The 25,614-nt window shown below is 43.1% G+C and overlaps 1 protein-coding gene and 1 pseudogene across 1 annotated transcript; both read left to right on the top strand.

Moving 5' to 3' along the window:
- The first annotated feature begins 1,572 nt into the window (after positions 1 to 1,572).
- On the top strand, positions 1,573 to 1,755 carry LOC144313331 (ATP synthase F(0) complex subunit j, mitochondrial pseudogene; annotated as a pseudogene).
- A 210-nt stretch (positions 1,756 to 1,965) lies between these two features.
- On the top strand, positions 1,966 to 25,200 carry LOC144313286 (uncharacterized). The gene is made up of 6 exons (XM_077896426.1): positions 1,966 to 2,389; positions 6,741 to 6,859; positions 19,202 to 19,405; positions 19,928 to 20,099; positions 20,622 to 20,800; positions 24,646 to 25,200. Exons 1-4 carry the CDS (start codon positions 1,966 to 1,968, stop codon positions 19,946 to 19,948), a joined length of 768 nt encoding a protein of 255 aa, XP_077752552.1. The 3' UTR covers positions 19,949 to 20,099; positions 20,622 to 20,800; positions 24,646 to 25,200.
- The last annotated feature ends 414 nt before the right edge of the window (positions 25,201 to 25,614 follow it).

Genomic DNA, 25,614 nt, shown 5'->3' with positions numbered 1-25,614 from the left:
CTGTTCTTAGGGAAATCTAGTTAACCAGAACCTAACCTGCTGTGGTATTATCAAAGGCTAAATTGCCTGGGAAAAAGACAATACCCAACTCTAGTTCATTGGTGTCATCCTGTCTCACTTAAATGGGAAGAAGAAACAGAAAAGCCCTTGCAAAGTTCACTGCCCAGAAACACAGGATGACTGAGATATAGACCTAATCACCGACCTTAAAATGCTTCCCCTTTCCCAAACCTCTCCACCAGTAGAGGCCTATTCACTGGAGTTGCTTTTACCCAGTACCCATGTGTGATTATCAAGAAAAAATTAAAAGATATACCAAAAGGCAAAAATACAGTTTGAAAGGGCAGAACAAGCACCAGGATGCTTGGTACACCAGAAATGCACCAGATATGCCAGGGATATTGGAATCATCAGACTGAGTATTTGAAATGACTCTGATTAATATGCTAAGAACTTTAATGGATAAAGTAGAAAGCATACAAGAACAGAGGAGCAATGTAAGCTAAGAGATAAAAATTCTAATAAAGAACCTCCCAAAATGCTAGAGATAAAAAAAAAAGATAAAAAAAACACTGTAAGAGAAATGAAGAATGACTTTCATAAGTTTATACAGACTGTACATAACTGAGGAAAGAATCGGTGAGCTAGAGGATATAGCAATAGAAACATCAAAAACTAAAAAGCAAAGAGAACAAAGATGAAAAATGGAGAACAGAATTCTAGGGACTGTTGGCAACTACAAAAGGTGTAACGTACACATAATGAGAATACCAAAAGGAGAAGAAAGGGACAGAAGAAAATATGAAACAATAATGACTGAGAATTTACCCAAATTAATGTCAGACACCTATCCACAGCTCCAGGAAGTTCAGAGAACACCAAAGAGGATAAATGTCAAAATATCTACACCTAGGAATATCATCTTCAAACCAAAGAAAATCAAAGACCAAAAAAAAAAAAAAAAAAAATCTTGAAAGAAGCAGGAGAGCAAAATAACACATTACCTATAGAGGAACAAAGATAAGAATCACATCCTACTCAGAAACCATGCAAGCAGGAAAAGGAGTGGAGGGAAGTATTTCAAGTATTGAGGGAAAAGAGAAAGAAAAAAATAAGATATTTCATAATGGACAACACCCAAAGAATCTGCATTACATGACTTTTTACATTGTTTTACTTTGTGAAAATTCATCAAGCTATATAATGAACATAATAACAGGGGTTTTTCCTCTAAAATGTCTACAGAATAGTGAGAAGGAGGGGAGATTAAAAATAGCGAAGCTTTAATGACTATATTCACTCTCCCACTGCAAACCATCTGCCACAGGCTCAAGTTCTAGATAGGAAAACTAATTAACCTCACGTCATGTTCACAACTTTGCTAATTACAAAAGACTGGACATTTTGACTACTGGATTTTCGATTACCTAAATGTAACCAGACAGTGCGTGGGGTTCCTGAGCCTTCATTCAGGGTCAGAGCTTTAAGAACTAGGCAATATAGCACCCAGTGACCTTTCCGAGTCCTTGGCCGGGCAGATCCCTGAGGCATGCACCAGGGGTCCTATACCAAATGTTTCAAAGTCTTTTTAAAAATATTTGGGTCCCCATGAAGCCCTATTCTACCCAAGTTTATCAGAAGATTTGAGTAGGAATGGGGTTGATGGGCTTCATCATTTATAAAATTAGGAGTGCTGATGAAGGAAGTAAAGCTCTGAAAGCTTCTAGTCCTGCACCTGCTCATGGTCATCACTAAGCAGCTTTACTTAGAATACACACCAGATGGAACATCAGTCTGGCTGTAAAGCTCAGCAAGCTCTGTTAGATGGGGACATGGAGCATTGCTGTAAACTTGTAAACATGTCATTTCCTTTGTGACATGAATCAAGGTATCTTCAAACAAACAAAAAAATTGGGCAACAAAAAAGTGTTGTGCTTATCATTATTTTTAAACCCTCCTGGGATGATGTGTGCTTGCTCTTGTCTTGTCTTTGCACTCAAGGCAGAAGATGCAGTGAAGGACCTAAGGTACAGCCTGGAACATAGGTGCCGGGACTCTCGGGAGGCCGGCGACGGCCCGCGCCACACGTGGCATCCGGGGCGGGGCCTGCGCGCCGTCGGGCGGCGGGGGCGTGGCCTGGGCTCCGCGGCGGGGGCCTGGCCCCTCCCCAGATGCCTCCGCGCGCCCGCCGCCCTCCAGCGCGCCAGGCCTCCCGAGCGCCCAGTGCGCAGGCGCCGGCGGGGGGCTCCGAGCGTGCGCCGAGATGGAGCGCGGTCGGAGCGCGCGGCGGCGGCGGTTGCCCCGCGGACTGACGGGAGGTCGGGCCGCCCGCCGTGTCGCCCTGCGCCTGCTGAACTCCGAGCGCCCGAGGATGTCAGCGCTGAGGAAGGTGCGAGCCGCGGGGCCGTGGCCGGGTCGTGCTGCGCGGCGGCCTCGTCCCTCGCCGGCGGGGGTTCCCCGACCCTGCGCTCCCGGGGCGTGGGTGCGGCGCGGGCTGTGCGGGGCGGACGGGCGGGCTGGGGGAGCTGCGGGGCCTGAGGAGGGGGCGGCGTCCGGCTCCCGCGGGGCAGCGGCGAGGGAACACGGAAGCGGCTCGGGTTTGGGGCAGCGCCAGCGGCAGGACGGACGGTCCCTGGACGGCTCGGGAGCCTCCGGCCACACGGCCCGCCGCACCTGCTGCCGGTCCGTCCAACGGATGCGGGGCGCCGAGGCACGTGTGGAGCCGCGCGCTAACTTAGCGGCGCCCTGGCACCGGCCGCGCGGGCGGCGCTGGGACCGCGGGGCTGCCGGCGAGTGGCACGCGCCCCGGGTTACCCGCCGCCTCTGGCGCGCAGCACAGGTGACATCCGGGGCGGGGCCTGCGCGGCGGCGGGCGTCGGCGGGCGGCGGGGGCGCGGCGCGTGGCCTGGGCGCCGCGGCGGGTCCCGGCCCCTCCCCAGATGCCTCCGCCGCCCCCCAGCGCGCCAGGTCTCCCGAGCGCCCAGTGCGCAGGCGCCGACGAGGGGCTCCGAGCGAGCGTGCGCCGGGCTGGGTACCGTGACTAAGGCCATGTCGCTCTGCGCCCGAGGATGTCTGCGCTGAGGAAGGTGCGAGCCGCGGGCGGGGCGCGGGCAAGGACCCCGAGCAGCGGGGCGCACGGTCGCGGGCTGCGCGGCGGCCTCGTCCCTCGCCGGCGGGGGTTCCCGGACCCTGCGCTCCCGGGGCGTGGGTGCGGCGCGGGCTGCGCTGGGCTGGTTTTCATGATCTCCTAGGACTTATCTGTTGCTTTAAAAAATTTTTTCCTTGTTTATGATTTTAAAAAGCCATAGTTTAAATATCGGGCCCGTATAATTAAAAAAAAATCGATCATCTTCAGAAGTTGATTTTCTTACCTGTGTTTTCTATTTTATTTGTAAAAGATTTTACTTACTGATTTGTGAGAGACAGAGAGAGGCAGAGACACAGAGGGAGAAGCAGGCTCCCCATAGGAAGCCCAGTGTGGGGCTGGATCCTGGGCCAGAATCACGCCCTGAGCCAAAGTTAGTCGCTCAGCTTCTCAATCACCCAGGTGTCCCTGTGTTTTCTATTTTAATTTAGATAATAAGGCGTATGTCATCAATCTCGAAGTGATTTGCTATTTGGTTAGTCCCCCAGACTCCTTTCAGGTTTTATCCACAGATTAGAAATTATAGGGATCTTTCACTTTATGTGTTTTATGCGGATGCTTATTCCTCTGCTTCTCTTGGTTCTTCATTAGAGAACCAAACTTTTTGAAGTGAAGTTGAGTAAAGGTATAGACAGAATTCTAGTAAGGGGCAATTGCCACTTGAGGAAGTCTTAAGAAGTCACTTTATTATTTTTTAAAGCGTTTTTTTTTTTTAAGATTTTATTTATTCATAAGAGAGACACAGAGACAGAGTCAGAGACACAGGCAGAGGGAGAAGCAGGCTCCATGCAGGGAGCCCACAGTGGGACTTGATCCTGGGTCTCCAGGATCAAGCCCTGGCCCAAAGGCAGTGCTAAACTGCTGAGCCACCCGGGCTGCCCAATTTTTAAAACGTTTTTATCAGGGACGCCTGGGTGGCTCAGTGCTGAAGCGTCAGCCTTCAGCCCAGGGTGTGATCCTGGAGTCCTGGGATCGAGTCCCACTTTGGGCTGCCTGCATGGAGCCTGCTTCTCTTTCTGCCTATGTCTGCCTCTCTCTCTCTGTCTGTCTGTCTCATGAATAAATAAAATCTTTAAAAAATTCATCAAATGCCTCTTTTGTGCCAACCACAGGACTATGTGCCTTGTTCCCTTGCATTCTTATAACAATCACATTAACCACCACTTTTCCTCTTGCTTTAACTGTACTTTGAGATAACTGTGGATTCATGTGTTGAAAGACGTAATACAGATCTCGTGTACCCTTGACCCTGCTTCCTCCAGTGGTGACATCTCGCATAGTTATGGTAACCACGTGGGTACATCGTCACTGATGCAGCCCCTTAGGCTTTTTCAGATTTTACCTGTATTATATGCACACACTTGTGTATGTGCATACGTTTGTGTATTTTTTCCTGTCCAGTTTACTACATGTGTAGATTACCGTTTCTTTTGAACATATGATGGAAAGAAGGCTGAGGTAAGTTATGGGAGGTAAATGAAGTATAGACCTTGTTTGAATCTAGGTCTGTTTGACTCAGAGTTTTGATTTTTCAATAGCAGTAGTGATGGGCACTCCTGGGTGATGCAGTGGGTTGAGTGTCTGACTCTTGGTCTCAGCTCCAACCATGATCAGGGTCATGATTTGGAGCTTTGTGTCAAGCTCCATGCTCAGCGTGGAGTCTGCTTAAGATTCTGTCTCCCTCCCAGGATCGAATCCCACGTCGGGCTCCTGGTGCATGGAGCCTCCTTCTCCCTCTGCCTATGTCTCTGCCTCTCTCTCTCTCTCTCTCTCTGTCTCTTTGTGTGACTATCATAAAAAAAAAAAAAAAGGTTCTGTCTCCCTCTGCCCCTGTCCCCTGCCTCTCTGTAAAATAATCTTAAAAGAAATAACAGTCCTGATGAATAACAGTAATAATAACAACAATAGCTGAAGCTCACCGAGTTACATATGAAATAGACTATTTACCATGTGCCGGGGCTGTTCTAATATATTACCTCAGTTAACGCCCCCCCCCCCCCAAGAACTATACCTCATAAATTATGTTATAGTTGAACTAGTATTATTGATTAAACTAACCATATTTCCCAGGAACAAGGAATTCCCTTTATTGCTCCTGAAATCAATAATAAAATACTGAAATTCTACCTCCTTTTTACATAATGTTCAATTTGAACCTCTGACCTTAACCACTGATCTTGGCAATTGTCGTGTTTTTGAAGGTGTGTGTATCTGTGTATGTGTAAAGTGAGACCTGTATTATTATACATCGAATTATGTTGGGACACCTTACAGATAGTTTTATGAAATCATAAATAAGAGCTAGCTTAGGCACGATGCCAGGTTTTTAAGGGAGTAAGTGTAAATCATCAAGAATACTTAAGAATGTAATAGGGAGACATTTTCTTCCCCCTAAAGTAGAATAGATCTTTTTGGCCACATGCAGTCCCAGGAATGTTTGAGTTTAACGTCTCAAGTTACAGATCCAGCTTTCCAAGGGAAAGCGAATACATTTGGTGAATGATCACTGATTATCAGAATATGATAATACTTTAGGAAGATAATAGATATACTAATCAGCAGGCCATAATTTACTATTCTTTGCTAGTTACATATCTTGTAAAGCTGTCCCTGTGATGAACAGCAGCACTTCAGAGCAGGAATAACAACACGCTCCTGTGTCGTAGATCCCAGGAGGTTTCGGTGCTCTTGTAGACAGCAGACAGAAATAAAAGGAAGTTTCTCCTTTTTACCTCGTATAATCCCACTGGAAAGTGAAATGTGTGCTGAGAGTTGATACTGACTTCTTCTAGGTTACCTCCCTGAAGAGGCCCCAGGCAGGCACTGTCGTAACAGTTCTTGAACAGGAGTCTGATGGCCCCCAAAGGAGGTGGAGGGTTTCTGCAACAGGCTACTGGTGGAATAGGGCGCTACTGTCTAGCCCCAGGAAGCTTCTAGTGAGGAGGGCCCCTAGGAACCTGCATCCTTTTTCTTAACGCTTTCAGAGGGTACGGCATACGCCCAGATTGGAGTTAAAGGTAAACTCAGTTCTGTGTAGCTTGTGGTTGTTTTTGAGAAATGAGCAGCTACAAGAAAGCAACACCACGTATGGCTTAATAGGCCTTAGCTTTTTGGAACTTGAATTTGGATGTAGATAACGGAAATGGTTTTGAAGCTATATATCATTAGGAACTCTTTGGAAACCACAAAACCTTTTTAATGGGCCACTCTATCAATTTTCTGCTCTTCTAAGGAAGTTTTTCCTATTCATGACTCATTTTGCTCTTCGGCTAACACTGAGGGAAATGTAGTGACAATTTAGTTTTCTTCTTCCTCTGAAAGCTTGTACACGTTTTCTGCCTCGGGTTGTGTCCACTTGGATGCCTGCAGAATGTTGACAAACAAGAGGTTAGGCTAGCCTGTTGATGCTGCATATTTGTTTCGGCTTTAAAAATCAAAAAGGTTCCTTGGCTTTCTCAGAGAAGCATTCTGCTTGATGGCCCAGAATACTGATCCAGTAAAAACGACATGTTCCAGCCATCCTTCACACACACCTTAAGTGAAATTAATGAGATCACTCTACGATTACGCTTTGTGTTTTATTTTCACTTTCTAGGTCTGTATGAGCTGTTGGCTCTTGTGCCAGGCCAGCTGGGGCCACGTGTGGACAGCCAGGAAGACCTGACCTTCCTCTGGGATATGTTTGGTGAGAAAATCCTGCATTCACTGGTAAAGGTAAAACCATGCTGATGTCAGATTCTCTTGGTGGGAAAACATATGGAAAAATATTTTGAGCACCGTCTCATAAACCAGAGATCAAATTGTTGCCTTCTGCAAAGCAGAACAAATCAGCCTTGTTCCACTTCCCTGATAGGCATGGAAGTTGTTAAAGATTCTACCAAAAATACCTAGAATATTTCCCTTAATGGTGGTGATCTGGCTGTGTGCACTAATGAAGCCAACGTGTGCCTGCCCTTGTTTAGACGAAGAATATGAAATAATAGCAGGAAGGTTTAGGCTCCTAATGGACAATATTCATGAGCTGGAATTTAACTTGAGTAGATGAATGGTCACAGCAAAAATTAGAAGGAATATATTTTCTGACGTTAAGGATGGCAGCAGTTCATAGCCACATTAATTTAAAAAAATTATCTTTCCATATAAATCTTAAGATAATTTGTTCCAGCTCTCTGAAGAAAGTCCATGGTATTTTGATAGGGATTGCATTAAATGTGTAAATTGCCCTAGGTAGCATTTAGATTTTCAATATATTAATTCTTCCAATCCAACACCATGGAGTATTTTTCCATCTCTTTGTGTCTTCCTCAATTTCTTTCAGAAGTGTTCTGTAGTTTTTAGGGTATAGATCCTTTACTTCTTTGGTTAAGTTTATTCGTAGGTATCTTAGGCTTTTGGGTGCAATTGTAAATGGGATTGACTCCTTAATTTCTCTTTCTTCAGTCTCATTGGTAGTGTATAGAAATGCCACTGACTTCTGGGCATTGATTTTGTATCCTGCCATACTGCCGAATTGCTGTATGAGTTCTAGCAATCTTGGGGTGGAGTCTTTTGGGTTTTCTATGTAGAGTATCATGTCATCGGCGAAGAGGGAGAGTTTGACTTCTTTGCCAGTGTGAATGCCTTTTCTGTCTTTTGTTGTCTGATTGCTGGGACTAGGGCTTCTAGTACTATGTTGAATAGCAGTAGTGAGAGTGGACATCCCTGTCTTGTTCTTGATCTTAGGGGAAAGGCTCCTAGTGTTTCCCATTGATAATGATATTTGCTGTGGGCTTTTCATAGGTGGCTTTTAAAATGCTGAGGCATGTTCCCTCTATCGCTACACTCTGAGTTTTGATCAGGAATAGATGCTGTATTTTGTCGAATGCTTTCTCTGCATCTAACGAGAGGATCATATGGTTCTTGGTTTTTCTCTTGCTGATATGATCAATAACATTGATTGCTTTACAAGTGTTGAACCAGCCTTGCATCCTGGGGATAAATCCTACTTGGTCATGGTGAATCATCTTCTTAATATATTGTTGGATCCTAGTGGCTAATATCTTGTTGAGAATTTTTGCATCTGTGTTCATCATGATTATTGGTCTATAATTCTCCTTTTTGGTGGGGTCTTTGTCTGGTTTTGGAATTAGGGTGATGCAGGCCTCATAGAATGAGTTTGGAAGTACTCCATCTCTTTGTATTTTCTGAACAGCTTTAGTAGAATAGGTATGGTTTCTTCTTTAAACATTTCATAGAATTCCCCAGCGAAGCCATCTGGCCCTGGACTTTTGTGTCTTGGGAGGTTTTTGATGACTGCTTCAATTTACTCCCTGGGTATTGGCCTGTTCAGGAAACAACAAATGCTGGAGAGGATGTGGAGAAAGGGGAACCCTCTTGCACTGTTGGTGGGAATGTCAGTTGGTGCAGCCACTCTGGAAAACTGTGTGGAGGTTCCTCAAAGAGTTAAAAATAGATCTGCCCTACATATGACCCAGCAATTGCAACGCTGGGGATTTACCCCAAAGATACAGATGCAGTGAAACGCCAGGACACCTGCACCCCGATGTTTATGGCAGCAATGTCCACAATAGCCAAACTGTGGAAGGAGCCTCAGTGTCCATTGAAAGATGAATGGATAAAGAAGATGTGGTTTATGTATACAATGGAATATTACTCAGCCATTAGAAATGACAAAAAATTGTGGCATGTTTCCTTTAAATTCCCAGAATTTACATTCTGTTTCTTGGTGTAGTGCTGACAGGTTGTACAATGCAGAGAACAGGCATGTGCGACTATTCTGCCCTGAAACTGTGCTGATCCAAATCGTATGGACAACAAGGGCAACAACACTCTCCATTATGTGGCCTTTGAGGATAATATCTCAATAGGGAAGCTATTTTTTACACAAAGGTGATGCAGATGCAAAATGCAAGGTACAGATCAACTTTTTTCTTACAGTGTAGTTGACATTATAAATATATATATATTATATATATATAGCTGCAAAAGGTTTATTCTATATATATGTACATATATATGAACACATCGACACTGAATTTTATAAATCAGGTTCTGTCATCATGGAAACAACTCCAAAACCAAGGCAGGGGGAGAGAAAGAGAAAAGTAATGCATATAGAAAGGCTACATTCTGTCTGCCAGACGCCCTTCCACACCAGAAAGAAAATCTTCCCTTTCGTGCCTGGGAGTAGATGGTGCGCTCAGGGCCCACAAAGGATTGAAGGCCTAGAGGGGAGTGTGGATGATGATGGATGAATGCTGTGCAGGGGCTTTGGAAATGGATGCTTCTGGGGATTAGTAGGAGACCGTGACCCAGAGGAGTTAGAGTAGCTTGGGTGAGTGTAAATGGGAGGAGATAGCATCAGGTTGTAATAGGCCATGGGAGCTCTAGGCCCTAAGGTTTAGAAGATGAGAGCAAGGGGATCAGGTCATGGCATCCTACAGGGGGTATGTACTTGTGCTGGTAGCCACTCTGCCAGCCACATACCAAGGTGAGGTCTCCCATTCCGCAGAGTAGCTCCTGCTCAGCCTGTGTAGTTCCTATTATTACTAGTGTTTCATAACCTCTATAAACAGCAGGGGGCTTGGACCCCTGGCCCTTCTTATCTTGATGAAGTCCCAATAGTTCATTTTGCTTTTGTTTCTTTTGCCTTCGTGGATGGATCTTGCAAGAAGTTACTGTGGCCGAGTTCAAAAAGGGTGTTGCCCTTGTTCTCCTCTAGGATTTTGATGGAATATTGTCTCACATTTAGATCTTTAATCCATTTTGAGTTTATCTTTGTGTATGGTGCAAGGGAGTGGTCTAGTTTCATTCTTCTGCATGTGGATGTCCAATTTTCCCAGCACCGTTTATTGAAGAGACTGTCTTTCTTCCAATGGATAGTCTTTCCTCCTTTATCGAATATTAGTTGACCATAAAGTTGAGGGTCCACTTCTGGGTTCTCTATTCTGTTCTATTGATCTATGTGTCTGGTTTTGTGCCAGTACCACACTATCTTGATGACCACAGCTTGGTAGTACAACCTGAACTCTGGCATTGTGATGCCCCCAGATACGGTTTTCTTTTTTAAATTCCCCTGGCTATTCGGGGTCTTTTCTGATTCCACACAAATCTTAAAATAATTTGTTCTAACTCTCTGAAGAAAGTCCATGGTATTTTGATAGGGATTGCATTAAACGTGTAAATTGCCCTGGGTACCATTGACATTTTCACAATATTAATTCTGCCAATCCATGAGCATTGAATATTTTTCCATCTCTGTGTCTTCCTCAATTTCTTTCAGAAGTGTTCTATAGTTTTTAGGGTATAGATCCTTTACCTCCTTGGTTAGGTTTATTCCTAGGTATCTTAGGCTTTTGGGTGCAATTGTAAATGGGATTGACTCCTTAATTTCTCTTTCTTCAGTCTCATTGGTAGTGTATAGAAATGCCATTGATTTCTGGGCATTGATTTTGTATCCTGCCACGCTACCGAATTGCTGTATGAGTTCTAGCAATCTTGGGGTGGAGTCTTTTGGGTTTTCTATGTAGAGTATCATGTCATCGGCGAAGAGGGAGAGTTTGACTTCTTTGCCAGTGTGAATGCCTTTTCTGTCTTTTGTTGTCTGATTGCTGGGACTAGGGCTTCTAGTACTATGTTGAATAGCAGTAGTGAGAGTGGACATCCCTGTCTTGTTCTTGATCTTAGGGGAAAGGCTCCTAGTGTTTCCCCATTGAGAATGATATTTGCTGTGGGCTTTTCATAGGTGGCTTTTAAAATGCTGAGGCATGTTCCCCCTATCCCTACACTCTGAAGAGTTTTGATCAGGAATGGATGCTGTATTTTGTCAAATGCTTTCTCTGCATCTAATGAGAGGATCATATGGTTCTTGGTTTTTCTCTTGCTGATATGATGAATCACATTGATTGTTTTACGAGTGTTGAACCAGCCTTGTGTCCGAGTATAAATCCTACTTGGTCATGGTGAATAATTTTCTTAATGTATTGTTGGATCCTATTGGCTAGTATCTTGTTGAAAATTTTTGCATCTATATGCATCAGGGATATTGGTCTATAATTAATTCTCCTTTTTGGTGGGGTCTTTGTCTGGTTTTGGAATTAAGGTGATGCTGGCCTCATAGAACGAATTTGGAAGTACTCCATCTCTTTCTATCTTTCCAAACAGCTTTAGAAGAATAGGTATGGTTTCTTCTTTAAACGTTTGATAGAATTCCCCAGCGAAGCCATCTGGCCCTGGACTTTTGTGTCTTGGGAGGTTTTTGATGACTGCTTCAATTTCCTCCCTGGTTATTGGCCTCTTCAGGTTTTCTATTTCTTCCTGTTCCAGTTTTGGTAGTTTGTGGCTTTCTAGGAATGCGTCCATTTCTTCTAGATTGCCTAATTTATTTGCGTATAGCTGTTCATAATATGTTTTTATTTATTTTATTTTTTTAAGGATTTATTTATTTATGATAGACATAGAGAGAGAGAGAGGCAGAGACACAGGAGGAGGGAGAAGCAGGCTCCATGCCAGAAGCCTGACGTGGGACTCGATCCCAGGAGTCCAGGATCGTGCCCTGGGCCAAAGGCAGGCGCCAAACCTCTGAGCCACCCAAGGATCCCCCATAATATGTTTTTAAAATCGTTTGTATTTCCTTGGTGTTGGTAGTGGTCTCTCCTTTCTCATTCATGATTTTATTAATTTGAGTCTTCTCCATCTTTTTTTAATAGGGCTGGCTAATGGTTTATCTATCTTATTAATTCTTTCAAAGAACCAACTCCTGGTTCTGTTGATCTGTTCCACAGTTCTTCTGGTCTCGATTTCGTTGAATTCTGCTCAAATCTTTATTAACTCTCTTTTTCTGCTGGGTGTAGGATGTATTTGCTGTTTTTTCTCTAGCTCCTTTATGTGTAAGGTTAGATTTTGTATTTGGTTCTTTCTTTTTTTTTTTTTTTTTTTTTAATTTATTTTTTATTGGTGTTCAATTTACTAACATACAGAATAACACCCAGTGCCCGTCACCCATTAACTCCCACCCCCCGCCCTCCTCCCCTTCTACCACCCCTAGTTCGTTTCCCAGAGTTAGCAGTCTTTACGTTCTGTCTCCCTTTCTGATATTTCCCACACATTTCTTCTCCCTTCCCTTATATTCCCTTTCACTATTATTTATATTCCCCAAATGAATGAGAACATATAATGTTTGTCCTTCTCCGACTGACTTACTTCACTCAGCATAATACCCTCCAGTTCCATCCACGTTGAAGCAAATGGTGGGTATTTGTCATTTCTAATAGCTGAGTAATATTCCATTGTATACATAAACCACATCTTCTTTATCCATTCATCTTTCGTTGGACACCGAGGCTCCTTCCACAGTTTGGCTATCGTGGCCATTGCTGCTATAAACATCGGGGTGCAGGTGTCCCGGCGTTTCATTGCATTTGTATCTTTGGGGTAAATCCCCAACAGTGCAATTGCTGGGTCGTAGGGCAGGTATATTTTTAACTGTTTGAGGAACCTCCACACAGTTTTCCAGAGTGGCTGCACCAGTTCACATTCCCACCAACAGTGTAAGAGGGTTCCCTTTTCTCCGCATCCTCTCCAACATTTGTTGTTTCCTGCCTTGTTAATTTTCCCCATTCTCACTGGTGTGAGGTGGTATCTCATTGTGGTTTTGATTTGTATTTCCCTGATGGCAAGTGATGCAGAACATTTTCTCATATGCATGTTGGCCATGTCTATGTCTTCCTCTGTGAGATTTCTGTTCATGTCTTTTGCCCATTTCATGATTGGATTGTTTGTTTCTTTGGTCTTGAGTTTAATAAGTTCTTTATAGATCTTGGAAACTAGCCCTTTATCTGATATGTCATTTGCAAATATCTTCTCCCATTCTGTAGGTTGTCTTTGAGTTTTGTTGACTGTATCCTTTGCTGTGCAAAAGCTTCTTATCTTGATGAAGTCCCAATAGTTCATTTTTGCTTTTGTTTCTTTTGTCTTCGTGGATGTATCTTGCAAGAAGTTACTATGGCCGAGTTCAAAAAGGGTGTTGCCTGTGTTCTTCTCTAGGATTTTGATGGAATCTTGTCTCACATTTAGATCTTTCATCCATTTTGAGTTTATCTTTGTGTATGGTGAAAGAGAGTGGTCTAGTTTCATTCTTCTGCATGTGCATGTCCAATTTTCCCAGCACCATTTATTGAAGAGACTGTCTTTCTTCCAATGGATAGTCTTTCCTCCTTTGTCGAATATTAGTTGCCCATAAAGTTCAGGGTCCACTTCTGGATTCTCTATTCTGTTCCACTGATCTATGTGTCTGTTTTTGTGCCAGTACCACACTGTCTTGATGACCACAGCTTTGTAGTACAACCTGAAATCTGGCATTGTGATGCCCCCAGATATGGTTTTCTTTTTTAAAATTCCCCTGGCTATTCGGGGTCTTTTCTGATTCCACACAAATCTTAAAATAATTTGTTCTAACTCTCTGAAGAAAGTCCATGGTATTTTGATAGGGATTGCATTAAATGTGTACATTGCCCTGGGTAACATTGACATTTTCACAATATTAATTCTGCCAATCCATGAGCATGGAATATTTTTCCATCTCTTTGTGTCTTCCTCAATTTCTTTCAGAAGTGTTCTATAGTTTTGAGGGTATAGATCCTTTACATCTTTGGTTAGGTTTATTCCTAGGTATCTTATGCTTTTGGGTGCAATTGTAAATGGGATTGACTCCTTAATTTCTCTTTCTTCAGTCTCATTGTTAGTGTATAGAAATGCCACTGACTTCTGGGCATTGATTTTGTATCCTGCCACGCTACCGAATTGCTGTATGAGTTCTAGCAATCTTGGGGTGGAGACTTTTGGGTTTTCTATGTAGAGTATCATGTCATCGGCGAAGAGGGAGAGTTTGACTTCTTCTTTGCCAATTTGAATGCCTTTAATGTCTTTTTGTTGTCTGATTGCTGAGGCTAGGACTTCCAGTACTATGTTGAACAGCAGTGGTGAGAGTGGACATCCCTGTCTTGTTCCTGATCTTAGGGGAAAGGCTCCTAGTGCTTCCCCATTGAGAATGATATTTGCTGTGGGCTTTTCATAGATGGCTTTTAAGATGTCGAGGAATGTTCCCTCTATTCCTACACTCTGAAGAGTTTTGATCAGGAATGGATGCTGTATTTTGTCAAATGCTTTCTCTGCATCCAATGAGAGGATCATATGGTTCTTGGTTTTTCTCTTGCTGATATGATGAATCACATTGATTGTTTTACGGGTGTTGAACCAGCCTTGTGTCCCAGGGATAAATCCTACTTGGTCATGGTGAATAATTTTCTTAATGTACTGTTGGATCCTATTGGCCAGTATCTTGTTGAGAATTTTTGCATCCATGTTCATCAGGGATATTGGTCTGTAATTCTCCTTTTTGGTGGGGTCTTTGTCTGGTTTTGGAATTAAGGTGATGCTGGCTTCATAGAACGAATTTGGAAGTACTCCATCTCTTTCTATCTTTCCAAACAGCTTTAGAAGAATAGGTATGGTTTCTTCTTTAAACGTTTGATAGAATTCCCCAGCGAAGCCATCTGGCCCTGGACTTTTGTGTCTTGGGAGGTTTTTGATGACTGCTTCAATTTCCTCCCTGGTTATTGGCCTCTTCAGGTTTTCTATTTCTTCCTGTTCCAGTTTTGGTAGTTTGTGGCTTTCTAGGAATGCGTCCATTTCTTCTAGATTGCCTAATTTATTTGCGTATAGCTGTTCATAATATGTTTTTATTTATTTTATTTTTTTAAGGATTTATTTATTTATGATAGACATAGAGAGAGAGAGAGGCAGAGACACAGGAGGAGGGAGAAGCAGGCTCCATGCCAGAAGCCTGACGTGGGACTCGATCCCAGGAGTCCAGGATCGTGCCCTGGGCCAAAGGCAGGCGCCAAACCTCTGAGCCACCCAAGGATCCCCCATAATATGTTTTTAAAATCGTTTGTATTTCCTTGGTGTTGGTAGTGGTCTCTCCTTTCTCATTCATGATTTTATTAATTTGAGTCTTCTCCATCTTTTTTTAATAGGGCTGGCTAATGGTTTATCTATCTTATTAATTCTTTCAAAGAACCAACTCCTGGTTCTGTTGATCTGTTCCACAGTTCTTCTGGTCTCGATTTCGTTGAATTCTGCTCAAATCTTTATTAACTCTCTTTTTCTGCTGGGTGTAGGATGTATTTGCTGTTTTTTCTCTAGCTCCTTTATGTGTAAGGTTAGATTTTGTATTTGGTTCTTTCCAGTTTTTGAATGGATGTTTGTATTGCGATGCATTTCCCCCTTAGGACTGCTTTTGCTGCATCCCAAAGATTTTGAACGGTTGTATCTTCATTCTCATTAGTTTCCATGAATCTTTTTAATTCTTCCTTAGTTTCCTGGTTGACCCTTTCATCTTTTAGCAGGATGGTCCTTAACCTCCACGTGTTTGAGGTCCTTCCAAACTTCTTGTTGTGATTTAGTTCTAATTTCAAGGCCTTATGGTCTGAGAATATGCAGGGGACGATCCCAATCTTTTGGTATCGGTTCAGACCCGATTTGTGACCCAGTATATGGTCTATTCTGGAGAAAGTTCCATGTGTACTTGAGAAGAATGTGTATTCAATTGAGTTTGGGTGTAAAGTTCTGTAGATATCTGTGAAATCCATCTGGTCCAGTGTGTCATTTAAAGCTCTCGTTTCTTTGGAGATGTTGTGCTTAGAAGACCTATCGAGTATAGAAAGAGCTAGATTGAAGTCACCAAGTATAAGTGTATTATTATCTAAGTATTTCTTCACTTTGGTTATTAATTGATTTAAATATTTGGCAGCTCCCACATTCGGGGCATATATATTGAGGATTGTTAAGTCCTCTTGTTGGATAGATCCTTTAAATATGAGATAGTGTCCCTCTTCATCTCTCACTACAGTCTTCGGGGTAAATTTTAGTTTATCTGATATAAGAATGGCTACCCCTTTCTTTTGAAGACCATTTGAATGGTAAATGGTTCTCCAACCTTTTATTTTCAGGCTGTAGGTGTCCTTCTGTCTAAAATGAGTCTCTTGTAGACAGCAAATAGATGGGTCCTGCTTTTTTATCCAGTCTGACACCCTGCGCCTTTTGATGGGGTCATTAAGCCCGTTCATGTTCAGAGTTACTATTGAAAGGTATGAGTTTAGTGGCATCATGATAACTATTCAGTCCTTTTTTTTGTGGATTGTTCCACTGAACTTCTTAAAGGGCAATTTTAAGAGTCCCCCTTAAAATTTCTTGCAGAGCTGGTTTGGAGGTCACATATTCTTTCAGTTCCTGCCTGTCTTGGAAGCTCTTTATCTCTCCTTCCATTCTGAATGAGATCCTTGCTGGATAAAGTATTCTTGGTTGCATGTTCTTCTCATTTAGGACCCTGAATATATCCTGCCAGCCCTTTCTGGCCTGCCATGTCTCTGTGGAGAGGTCTGCTGTTACCCTAATACTCCTCCCCATAAAAGTCAGGTATTTCTTGTCTCTTGCTGCTTTAAGGATCTTCTCTTTATCTTTGGAATTTGCAAGCTTCACTATTAAATGTTGTGGTGTTGAACGCTTTTTATTGATTTTAGGGGGGGATCTCTCTATTTCCTGGATCTGAATGCCTGTTTCCCTTCCCATATTAGGAAAGTTTTTAGCTGTGATTTGTTCAAATACATATTCTGGCCCTCTGTCCCTTCAGCGCCCTCGGGAATTCCAATTAAACGTAGGTTTTTGTTCTTCAGGTTGTCGTTTATTTCCCTTAGTCTATCCTCATGGTCTTTTAATTGTTTGTCTCTTTTTTCCTCAGTTTCCCTCTTTTCCATCAACTTGTCTTCTATGTCACTCATTCTTCCACCTCATTAACCCTCGTCGTTAGGACTTCTAGTTTGGATTGCATCTCATTCAATTGATTTTTAATTTCTGCCCGATTGGATCTAAATTCTGCAGTCATGAAGTCTCTTGAGTCCTTTATGCTTTTTTCTAGAGCCACCAGTAGCTGTATAATAGTGCTTCTAAATTGGCTTTCTGACATTGAATTGTAATCCAGATTTTGTAACTCTGTGGGAGAGAGGACTGTTTCTGATTTTTTCTTTTGTGGTGAGATTTTCCTTCTAGTCATTTTGCTCAGTGCAGAGTGGCCAAAAACAAGTTGTATTTGGAAAAGGAGAAAAAGAGAGGAGAGAAAGAAGGAAAGAAAAGAGAAAAAGGAAAAAGAAAAAAGGAAGAAAAAGGAAAAGAAAGAAAAATAAAGGAAAAAAAGGGTGGGGGAAGCAAACAAATCAAAAAGGAAATAAAGAAGAAAAAAACACGGGGGGAGTATCTTCTGATTCTGTATACTTTAAGTCCCTTGACTTCCCCTGGAACTTGTCCATCTAGTTGGTCTTCTGGGGGAGTGGCCTGTTGTGCTGATTTTCGGGTGTTGGCACTTGGAGCTCTCTGCCCCCTGCCTGGTGTAGGGCTCAGTGGGGGTTGTTTACTCTGTGAGGCCCCAGGAGGAACATCATGATTGGCGGCAGCCAGCTCTGGAGCCCTGGATTCAGCTCCTGCAGTAACTAGGGAGCTCTCAGTCTGCAGTGCCTGGAGGCTCCGGGGACGGGCAGCTGATCTGCTCAGCTCCAGGCAGGAGCGTCCTTGCTGTTCTGGGCCCTCCCCGCCTCTGCCTGTCCCGGGGGGAGGCCGGAACCTGGGTTGTGTCCTGGCGCCCAGTGCTCCCGGGCCTGTGCTGTTGGATTCACGCTCCAGGTGGCACAGCCCCCTTCCGCGGAGCCGTCGCCCAAGGCCCTCCGAGCTGCTCCCTGAGTGGAGCAGCCCCCTCTGCACAGAGCCTCTTCCTCTGCGGGAGCCGCCTCTGAGCTGCTCCCTGGCCACGCAGCCCCCTCTCCGCGGAGCTACCGACCGAGCCCCCCTGAGCTGCTCCCTGGTCCAGCCATGCCCGTGCTGCAGCCCTTTAGGGAGCTCGGTGCACTCTCCCCGGGGCGCAGTTGCTCTGTTACTATCCCAGGGAGCCTGAGGGCATCCCCTCACTCCTGGGGTCCTTCTCCAAATCCCTGCAAGACCTTTCCGCCCTGGAAGATTGGTGTAGCTCCTGCTTCTCCGGGCCAGAGCTCTCCTTTCCTGGGACACTCGCCCCAGCCTTAGCTCGGCTCCTCGCGGGGTCCCTCCCCTCTGGGTGCCTTTTGTTTCTTTATTCCCCCCCCCCCCCCCCCCCCGTCTTCCTACCGTGATAGAAGGGTGAACTCTTTCACTGTAGCATTCCAGCTGTTCTCTCTTTAAATCTCAGGCCGAATTCATAGATTTTCAGGATAATTTGTAAATTTTTTTTTTTTTTTAATTTTTATTTATTTATGATAGTCACAGAGAGAGAGAGAGAGAGGCAGAGACACAGGCAGAGGAAGAAGCAGGCTCCATGCACCGGGAGCCCGATGTGGGATTCGATCCCGGGTCTCCAGGATCGCGCCCTGGGCCAAAGGCAGGCGCCAAACCGCTGCGCCACCCAGGGATCCCCCGATTTTCAGGATAATTTGAAGGTTATCTAGGTAATTTGGTGGGGACAGGTGATTTGGAGACCCTACTCTTCCGCTACCTTGTGCCTCCTCCAGAAGCTGTTTTTATACAAAGGAGATACGGAGGCAAAAAACAAGGTACATATCAACTTTTTTTTCTACAACATAGTTGACATTTTAGGTGTATATATATATATATATAGCTTCAAAAGGTTTTATTCTATATATATATACGTATATATGAACAGATGGACACCGACTTTTATACATCAGGTCCTGTCTCATGGAAACATCTCCAAAACCAAGGCAGGGAAAGGGAAAAGTAATGCATATAGAAAGGCTACATTCTGTCTGCCAGACGCCCTTCCACACCAGAGAGAAAATCTTCCCATTCATGCCTGGCACTACGTGATGATGATGATGGCCGAATGCCGTGCAGGTAGGGGCTTAGGAAGTGGATGCTTCCGGGGATGAGTAGGAGATCGTGACCCAGAGGAGTAGAGTAGCTTGGGTGAGTGTTAAAGGAGGTGAAACTTGTGTCATGTTTCCTTTAAATTCCCAGAATTTGCATTCTGTTTCTTGGTGTAGTACTGACAGGGTATACAACGTAAAGAACAACCCTGTGCTACTCTTCTGCCCCGACACGGTGCTGAGAAAAGTGTTAAGGACAACAAGGGCAACACCTCAACGTTATGTGGCCTTTGAGGAGAATGTGTCGATAGAGAAGCTGCTTTTATACAAAGGAAATACAAAGGCCAAAAACAAGGTACACATCAACCTTTTTTTTTTGCAAGTAGTTGAGATTATAAATTATATATATGTATATCTATCTATATATATATTCAAAAGGTTTTATTCTATATATATGTACGTATTTATGAAGACATCGACACCGACTTTTATACATCAGGTCCTGTTATCATGGAAACAACTCCAAAACCAAGGCAGGGGTTGGGAAAGGGAAAAAGTAATGCATATAGAAAGGCTACATTCTGTCTGCTAGCCTCCCTTTCACACCAGAAAGAAAATCTTCCCATTCGTGCCTGGCAGTACACGGTGCGTTCAGGGCCCACAAAGGATTGAAGGCCTAGCAGGGAGTGTGGTGATGATGACGGCCGAATGTTGTGCCGGCAGGGGCTTAGGAAGTGGATGCTTCTGGGGATGAGTAGGAGACCGTGACCCAGAGGAGTAGAGTAGCTTCGGTGAGTGTAAATGGAGGTGAAATTTGTGTCATGTTTCCTTTGAATTCCCAGAATTTACTTTGTGCTTCTTGCTGTATTCCTGACAGGGTGTACAATGGAAAGAATAGGCATGTGCGACGATTCTGCCCTGACACGGTGCTTATCCAAATTTTATGGACAGCAAGAACCACACCACTCTACATTCTGCGTCCTTTGAGGAGAATGTCTCAATAGAGAAGCTGTTTTTTACACAAAGCAAATTCAGACCCAAAAAACAAGGTACGTATCAACTTTTTGTTTACAAAGGAGTTGACATTATAAATATATATATAGCAGCAAAAGGTTTTATTCTCTCTCTCTCTCTCTATCTATCTATCTATATATATATATACACACACACACACACACATATATATGAACACATCGACACCGAATTTTATACATCAGGTCCTGTCATCATGGAAACGACTCCAAAACCAAGGCAGGTGTAGGGAAGGAGAAAAGGAATGCATATAGAAAGGCAACATTCTGTGCGCTTGCCACCCTTAAACCGTAGAAAGAAAATCGTCCCATTCGTGCTTGGGAGTAGATGGTGCGCTCAGGATTGAAGGCCTAGAGGGGAGTGTGGTGATGATGATGGCCGAATGCTGTGCAGGGGCTTAGGAAATGGATGCTTCTGGGGATGAGTAGGAGACCGAAACCTAGAGGAGTAGAGTAGCTTGGGTGAGTGTCAAAGGGAGGTGAAACTTGTGGCATGTTTCCTTTAAAATACCAGGGTTTATTTTGTGCTTCTTGGTGCAGTGCTGACAGGCTGCACAATGGAAAGACAGGCATGTGCAACTGTTCCGCACTGACACGGTGCTGAGACGAGTCTTCAGGACAACAAGAGCAACATCGCTCACCGTTATGCGGCCTTTGAGTAGAATGTGTCAATAGAGAATCTGTTTTTATACTAAGGAAATACAGAGGCCAAAAACAAGGTAATATCAACTTTTTTTTTTTTTTTTACAAGTAGTTGAGATTATAAATTTCATAGATAGATACCTAAGGTTTTATTCTATATATATATATATATATGCATATTTATGAACACATCGACACCAACTTTTATACATCAGGTCCTGTCATCATGAAACAACTCCAAAACCAAGGCAGGGGGAGGGAAAGAGAAAAGTAATGCATATAGAAATCCAACAATCTGTCCGCTAGCTGCCCTTCCACCCCAGAACGAAAATCCCATTCGTGCCGGGCATTACTTGGTGCGTTCAGGGCCCACAAAGAATTGAAGGCCTAGAGGGGAGTGTGGATGATGATGGCGGAATGCTGTGCAGGGTTTAGAAATGGATGCTTCTGGGGAGTAGTAGGAGACCGTGACCCAGAGGAGTTAGAGTAGCTTGGGTAAGTGTAAATGGGAGGAGATAGCATCAGGTTGTAATAGGCCGTGGACGCTCTAGGCCCTAAGGTTCAGAAGATGAGAGCAAGGGGATCAGGTCGTGACATCCTACAGGGGGTATGTACTTGTGCTCGTAGCCACTCTGTCAGCCACGTACCAAGGTGAGGTCTCCCATTCCGCGGATTAGCTCCTGCTCAGCCTGTGTAGTTCCTTTTATTACTATTGTTTCATAACCTCTATAAACAACAGGGGGCTTGGACCCCTGGCCCTCGAGATCGAGTCACATGCTCTTCAGAGTGAGCCAGACAGGTGACCCGAGAATAACTATTTTTATGCCCATATTTGTGGATGAAAAACAGAATAATACTATCCGATGAATAAAAACAACATCAACTCTGGTTGATACAAGCTGTTTTCCATGAGGTGTAGATTAGCGATTCTGATATTGCTTCATGTGTACGCTGGAATTGAATGAGGAAATGGATGGTGACAAGCAGGCTTCTCACTGTTGGGAGTGGGAAGTGACAAGGGAAGGAGGCTAAAACAATCCGTTTGTTAATGACTTAGAGTTAGTGACATCAGTAAGAATTCATCTTAAGCTCACTATAGTTACAGCTGATTGCGCAAAAAAGTGTTGACAATGTGTATTTTCTACATGAGTTAGTGTATATATATATGTATTTCTTTGTCAGATGAGAGGACATACAAGAAAGAACACTCTGGTAGCAATGTACAGACCATCACCCAGATCCTGGGATCAAATCTCACTGCGCAGTAAAAAGCATGAGGGCGGGCAGCCCAGGTGGCTCAGCGGTTTAGCGCTGCCTTCAGTCCAGGGCGTGATCCTGGGGATCCGGGATTGAGTCCCACGTCGGGCTCCCTGCATGGAGCCTGCTTTTCCCTCTCCCTGTGTCTTTGCCTCTCTGTGTGTCTCTCATGGATAAATAAATAAAATCTTAAAAGATGCAAACAAACAAATAAAGGCAAGAGGGCTCCCTGGAGAAACGGTTGATTCCCAGGAATGGAGCATTGTAAAATGAGCCTGGGGCACCCGGCAGTTCCAAAATAAGTAACTGTTAAAATGAAACGAGCAAGCCCACATTGATGGGACCCAACTGAAATAGCTCCTTACAGCCAAAACTGGAACAGTGTGAACAACAAAATTAATTTAGTACTGGATTAGAGCGCCAAATACCAATAAATGTTCACCAGTCCATGCTGATATGAAGAAATGACTGAATAAATAGGAAAGAGAAAATATTCCAAATTTATTACAGAGATACTTTAACTTCTAAAGGAGGGTGAGCATAACACACTACTCTAGTGTGGCCTGCACATGGAGACCTCCTTCCAAACAATACAGTATGCAAAGAATGGGAAAAGAGAACAACTTTACAGTGGAGAAACCTGACAGAGACTATTTCACCCTGGGGACTAATAACAACAGTCACAAATCAAGTTGATTGTATGTACCCTTGATATGATAAAAATGGTGCTTTAGGTAGACAAATGCCAATAGAGGGGAATTCTACAACACACCTGACTAGTATGACTAAAAACTGTCAAGGTCACCAAAGACAAGGAAAGTCTGAGAAACCTTCACAGCTGAAAGGAGCCTAATGAGACAATGACAACTAAATGTAAGAGGAGATCCTGGAGTAAAAAAAAAAAAAAAAAAAAGGATATTAGCAGATTAGCGGAAAACTAAGAAAATCTGAATGAAGTATAGATTATAGTTAATAACAGTGTATCAATCAATATCAAGTCACTAACTGAAATGAATGTACCAATCTAAGGGAAGATGTTAGTGATCAGGGAAACAAGGTATAAGGCATACTGGAACTCTGTATTATCTTCATAATCTTTCTATAGATCTAAAATTGCTCCAAAAAATAAGGTCCATTAAAATTATTTTTTTTTAAAAAGCCAAGAAAGAAAAACCAAAACATATGTAATACTGGTGTACAAGAAAGAGGATATTACAAATTTATGTCTAAAGGATAAACTACTGGGTAGTAGCAGACTATCCTACTGAGTCTACTACTCAGTAGACTGAGTAGTCTATCCTTTAGTGATCTGGGGACTACTGGCTGTTCACATGGGAAATAAAATTGAATTACAGTTTCACTCCACATATAAATGACAGTTGGACTAAAATTCAAGTATGTGAAAACAGTTTACACTATCAGAAGAAAATCTTAGAGAATAGCTTCATGATCTTGCAGTAGGTAGGAAAGCATAAGAAAAAAAGCATTAACCCTACAGAAAAGATTGATTTGTCCACATAAAAGTTACCAACTTCAATAAAAGAAATACCATTTAAGAAAAAAGAGGACAAATGGGTGGCCAGAAAAAAAATGGTGTTTCAACCTAAAATGCCCCATCATATACAAAACACAAAGAAATTGTGTAAAAAACATAAGAAAATGCTAATCAATAGAAAAATGGGAAAGGAGATGAATTGACAAATCATGGAACAAATGGCCATCAAACAAGTGGAAATAGGCTCAATAGGAGTAGTAATGCACATTTAACACTTAAGACGCCATGTTTTACCCCTCAGATGGATAAAAATGATAAAGGCTGATAATACCGAAGCTCAGAAAAATTACAAGAGAAAGATCTTTAGTGCACTGTCCACGGTCATCAAGTGCTTTAAACCCTCTGGAGGACAATTTTTTTTTTTTTTTTTTTTTTTTTTTTATGATAGTCACACACAGAGAGAGAGAGAGGCAGAGACATAGGCAGAAGGAGAAGCAGGCTCCATGCACCGGGAGCCCAACGTGGGATTTGATCCCGGGTCTCCAGGATCGCGCCCTGGGCCAAAGGCAGGCGCCAAACCGCTGCGCCACCCAGGGATCCCTGGAGGACAATTTGATAACATCCATTTAATATTTACATCTTTTCTTCCAAAATATTACAAAAGGGGCAAAGCTGGGGCTTTCATCAACAGAATTATGATTCTATAGTTCATTGAGCTGTGATATGATGGAAGAGGATGCCTTAGTTTAGAAGAATGACAGAGATACAGATGTATGTATAGAAAGGTTATCTAGACAGACAGACACACACACACCATGGAAATACAGCTCTGACACATTACATGGTCTAGAAAGAAAGTTATAGAACAATCCACAGAGTAGGACAGAATCTGATTAAAAAGGAAACAAAAAGACATAGATTTCTGTATGTCCATCCCTATATATTTATTCATATCCATCTAGAAGTGCTCGATGCATTAAACAATATGTTTACGCACATCCCTATATAGGTGTTTAACGCACAGAACATTCTTGAAGGATACTCGTCAAACGGTGAAAGAAATGAGATTGGGGGCAGGGGAAAAACGGGTAAAGAATTCTTTTCCTTTTTTTATCTATGCATCTTTGACAATGTATTACTTGTGTAATTAAACTTTTTTTTTCTCCTTAGTGAAATAAGTAGAAAGGGGAAGAGGGAGAAATGGTATGTTTCACCCGGAAAGTATTTGAAAGCATTTTTGCTCCTGAGCACTATGTGCGTCGGAGTGGCCGCTCTCCTGCTGCATGAGGAGCATGCTCTCTCGCTCTGTACTCTGGAGACGACAGTGCCAAGCAACAGTACCTGGGGTAGAAGAATGACCCCTGACCTGTAAACTGCAGCTTGTCTGCAAGGAGCTACAGGGAACCATGAGCATCTCATGTGTGCACCATGCTTTTGGAACTTCCCTGAATGCAGTGACTCTTGGAGCAGGACTCAACCCTGGTTGGGACATACAGGTCAAAAATATCACCAAGCCAGGTGTGAGTCACACAGGCACTTTAGATTTGCACCAAGTGAGCCAGCTATGTGTGGAAAGTCCTTTTCAAATCTGAGTAGCCTCAGCTGTTTCCATGATGACCCTTCCACTGCCCCAGAAACTAGAAGTACTCCATTCTAATCATTCCTTGAGATAGATGTAAGCAATAATATTTTGCACTCCATTAAACTGGGGCAAATAGCATAGAACTTACTCATTATACAACTGTAGTTAATTTCCCAAACCACTATAGAAAGTTGAATCATTTATTTTATATACTAGAACACAATGTGGGACTATATAAAACCTAAAACGAAGAAAATATATTTTTTTTTTTTCTGAAGGACTGGCTTCCATGGTAATGTCTTGAGGAAAAAAAATAAGATTTCTATGTATTTGAAAATCAAAATCACTTCTTACAGAAAACTAATCCTCAGTGGAAACAGTGGAAAAAAATCATAATTGATGGATAAAGATGAGACAAAACCTGCCAAAGATAAGTTATAGATATGCTTGAAAGAGCAAAGAATGAGATTTCCAAATTTGTCATTCAGCTTTGTTAAAATCATGGTGCTAGTCACTGCCCACACTGAGGACCTTCTCAGCTGCTTACACATGGCACT

The sequence above is a fragment of the Canis aureus genome, chromosome 5 (genome assembly GCF_053574225.1).
Source record: "Canis aureus isolate CA01 chromosome 5, VMU_Caureus_v.1.0, whole genome shotgun sequence".
Lineage (NCBI taxonomy): Eukaryota > Metazoa > Chordata > Mammalia > Carnivora > Canidae > Canis > Canis aureus.
The sequence above is the reverse complement of the archived record's forward strand: the minus strand, read 5'-3'. Positions and strand labels throughout refer to the sequence as shown.

Excerpts from the sequence above, each read along its gene's own strand:
- LOC144313286 (XM_077896426.1), top strand. The coding sequence starts at position 1,966 with ATGTGTGCTTGCTCTTGTCTTGTCTTTGCACTCAAGGCAGAAGATGCA. Across the intron at positions 2,390-6,740 it reads GGATGTCAGCGCTGAGGAAG|GTCTGTATGAGCTGTTGGCT; the intron begins GTGCGAGCCGCG and ends TTCACTTTCTAG. Across the intron at positions 19,406-19,927 it reads ATACAAAGGCCAAAAACAAG|GGTGTACAATGGAAAGAATA; the intron begins GTACACATCAAC and ends TATTCCTGACAG.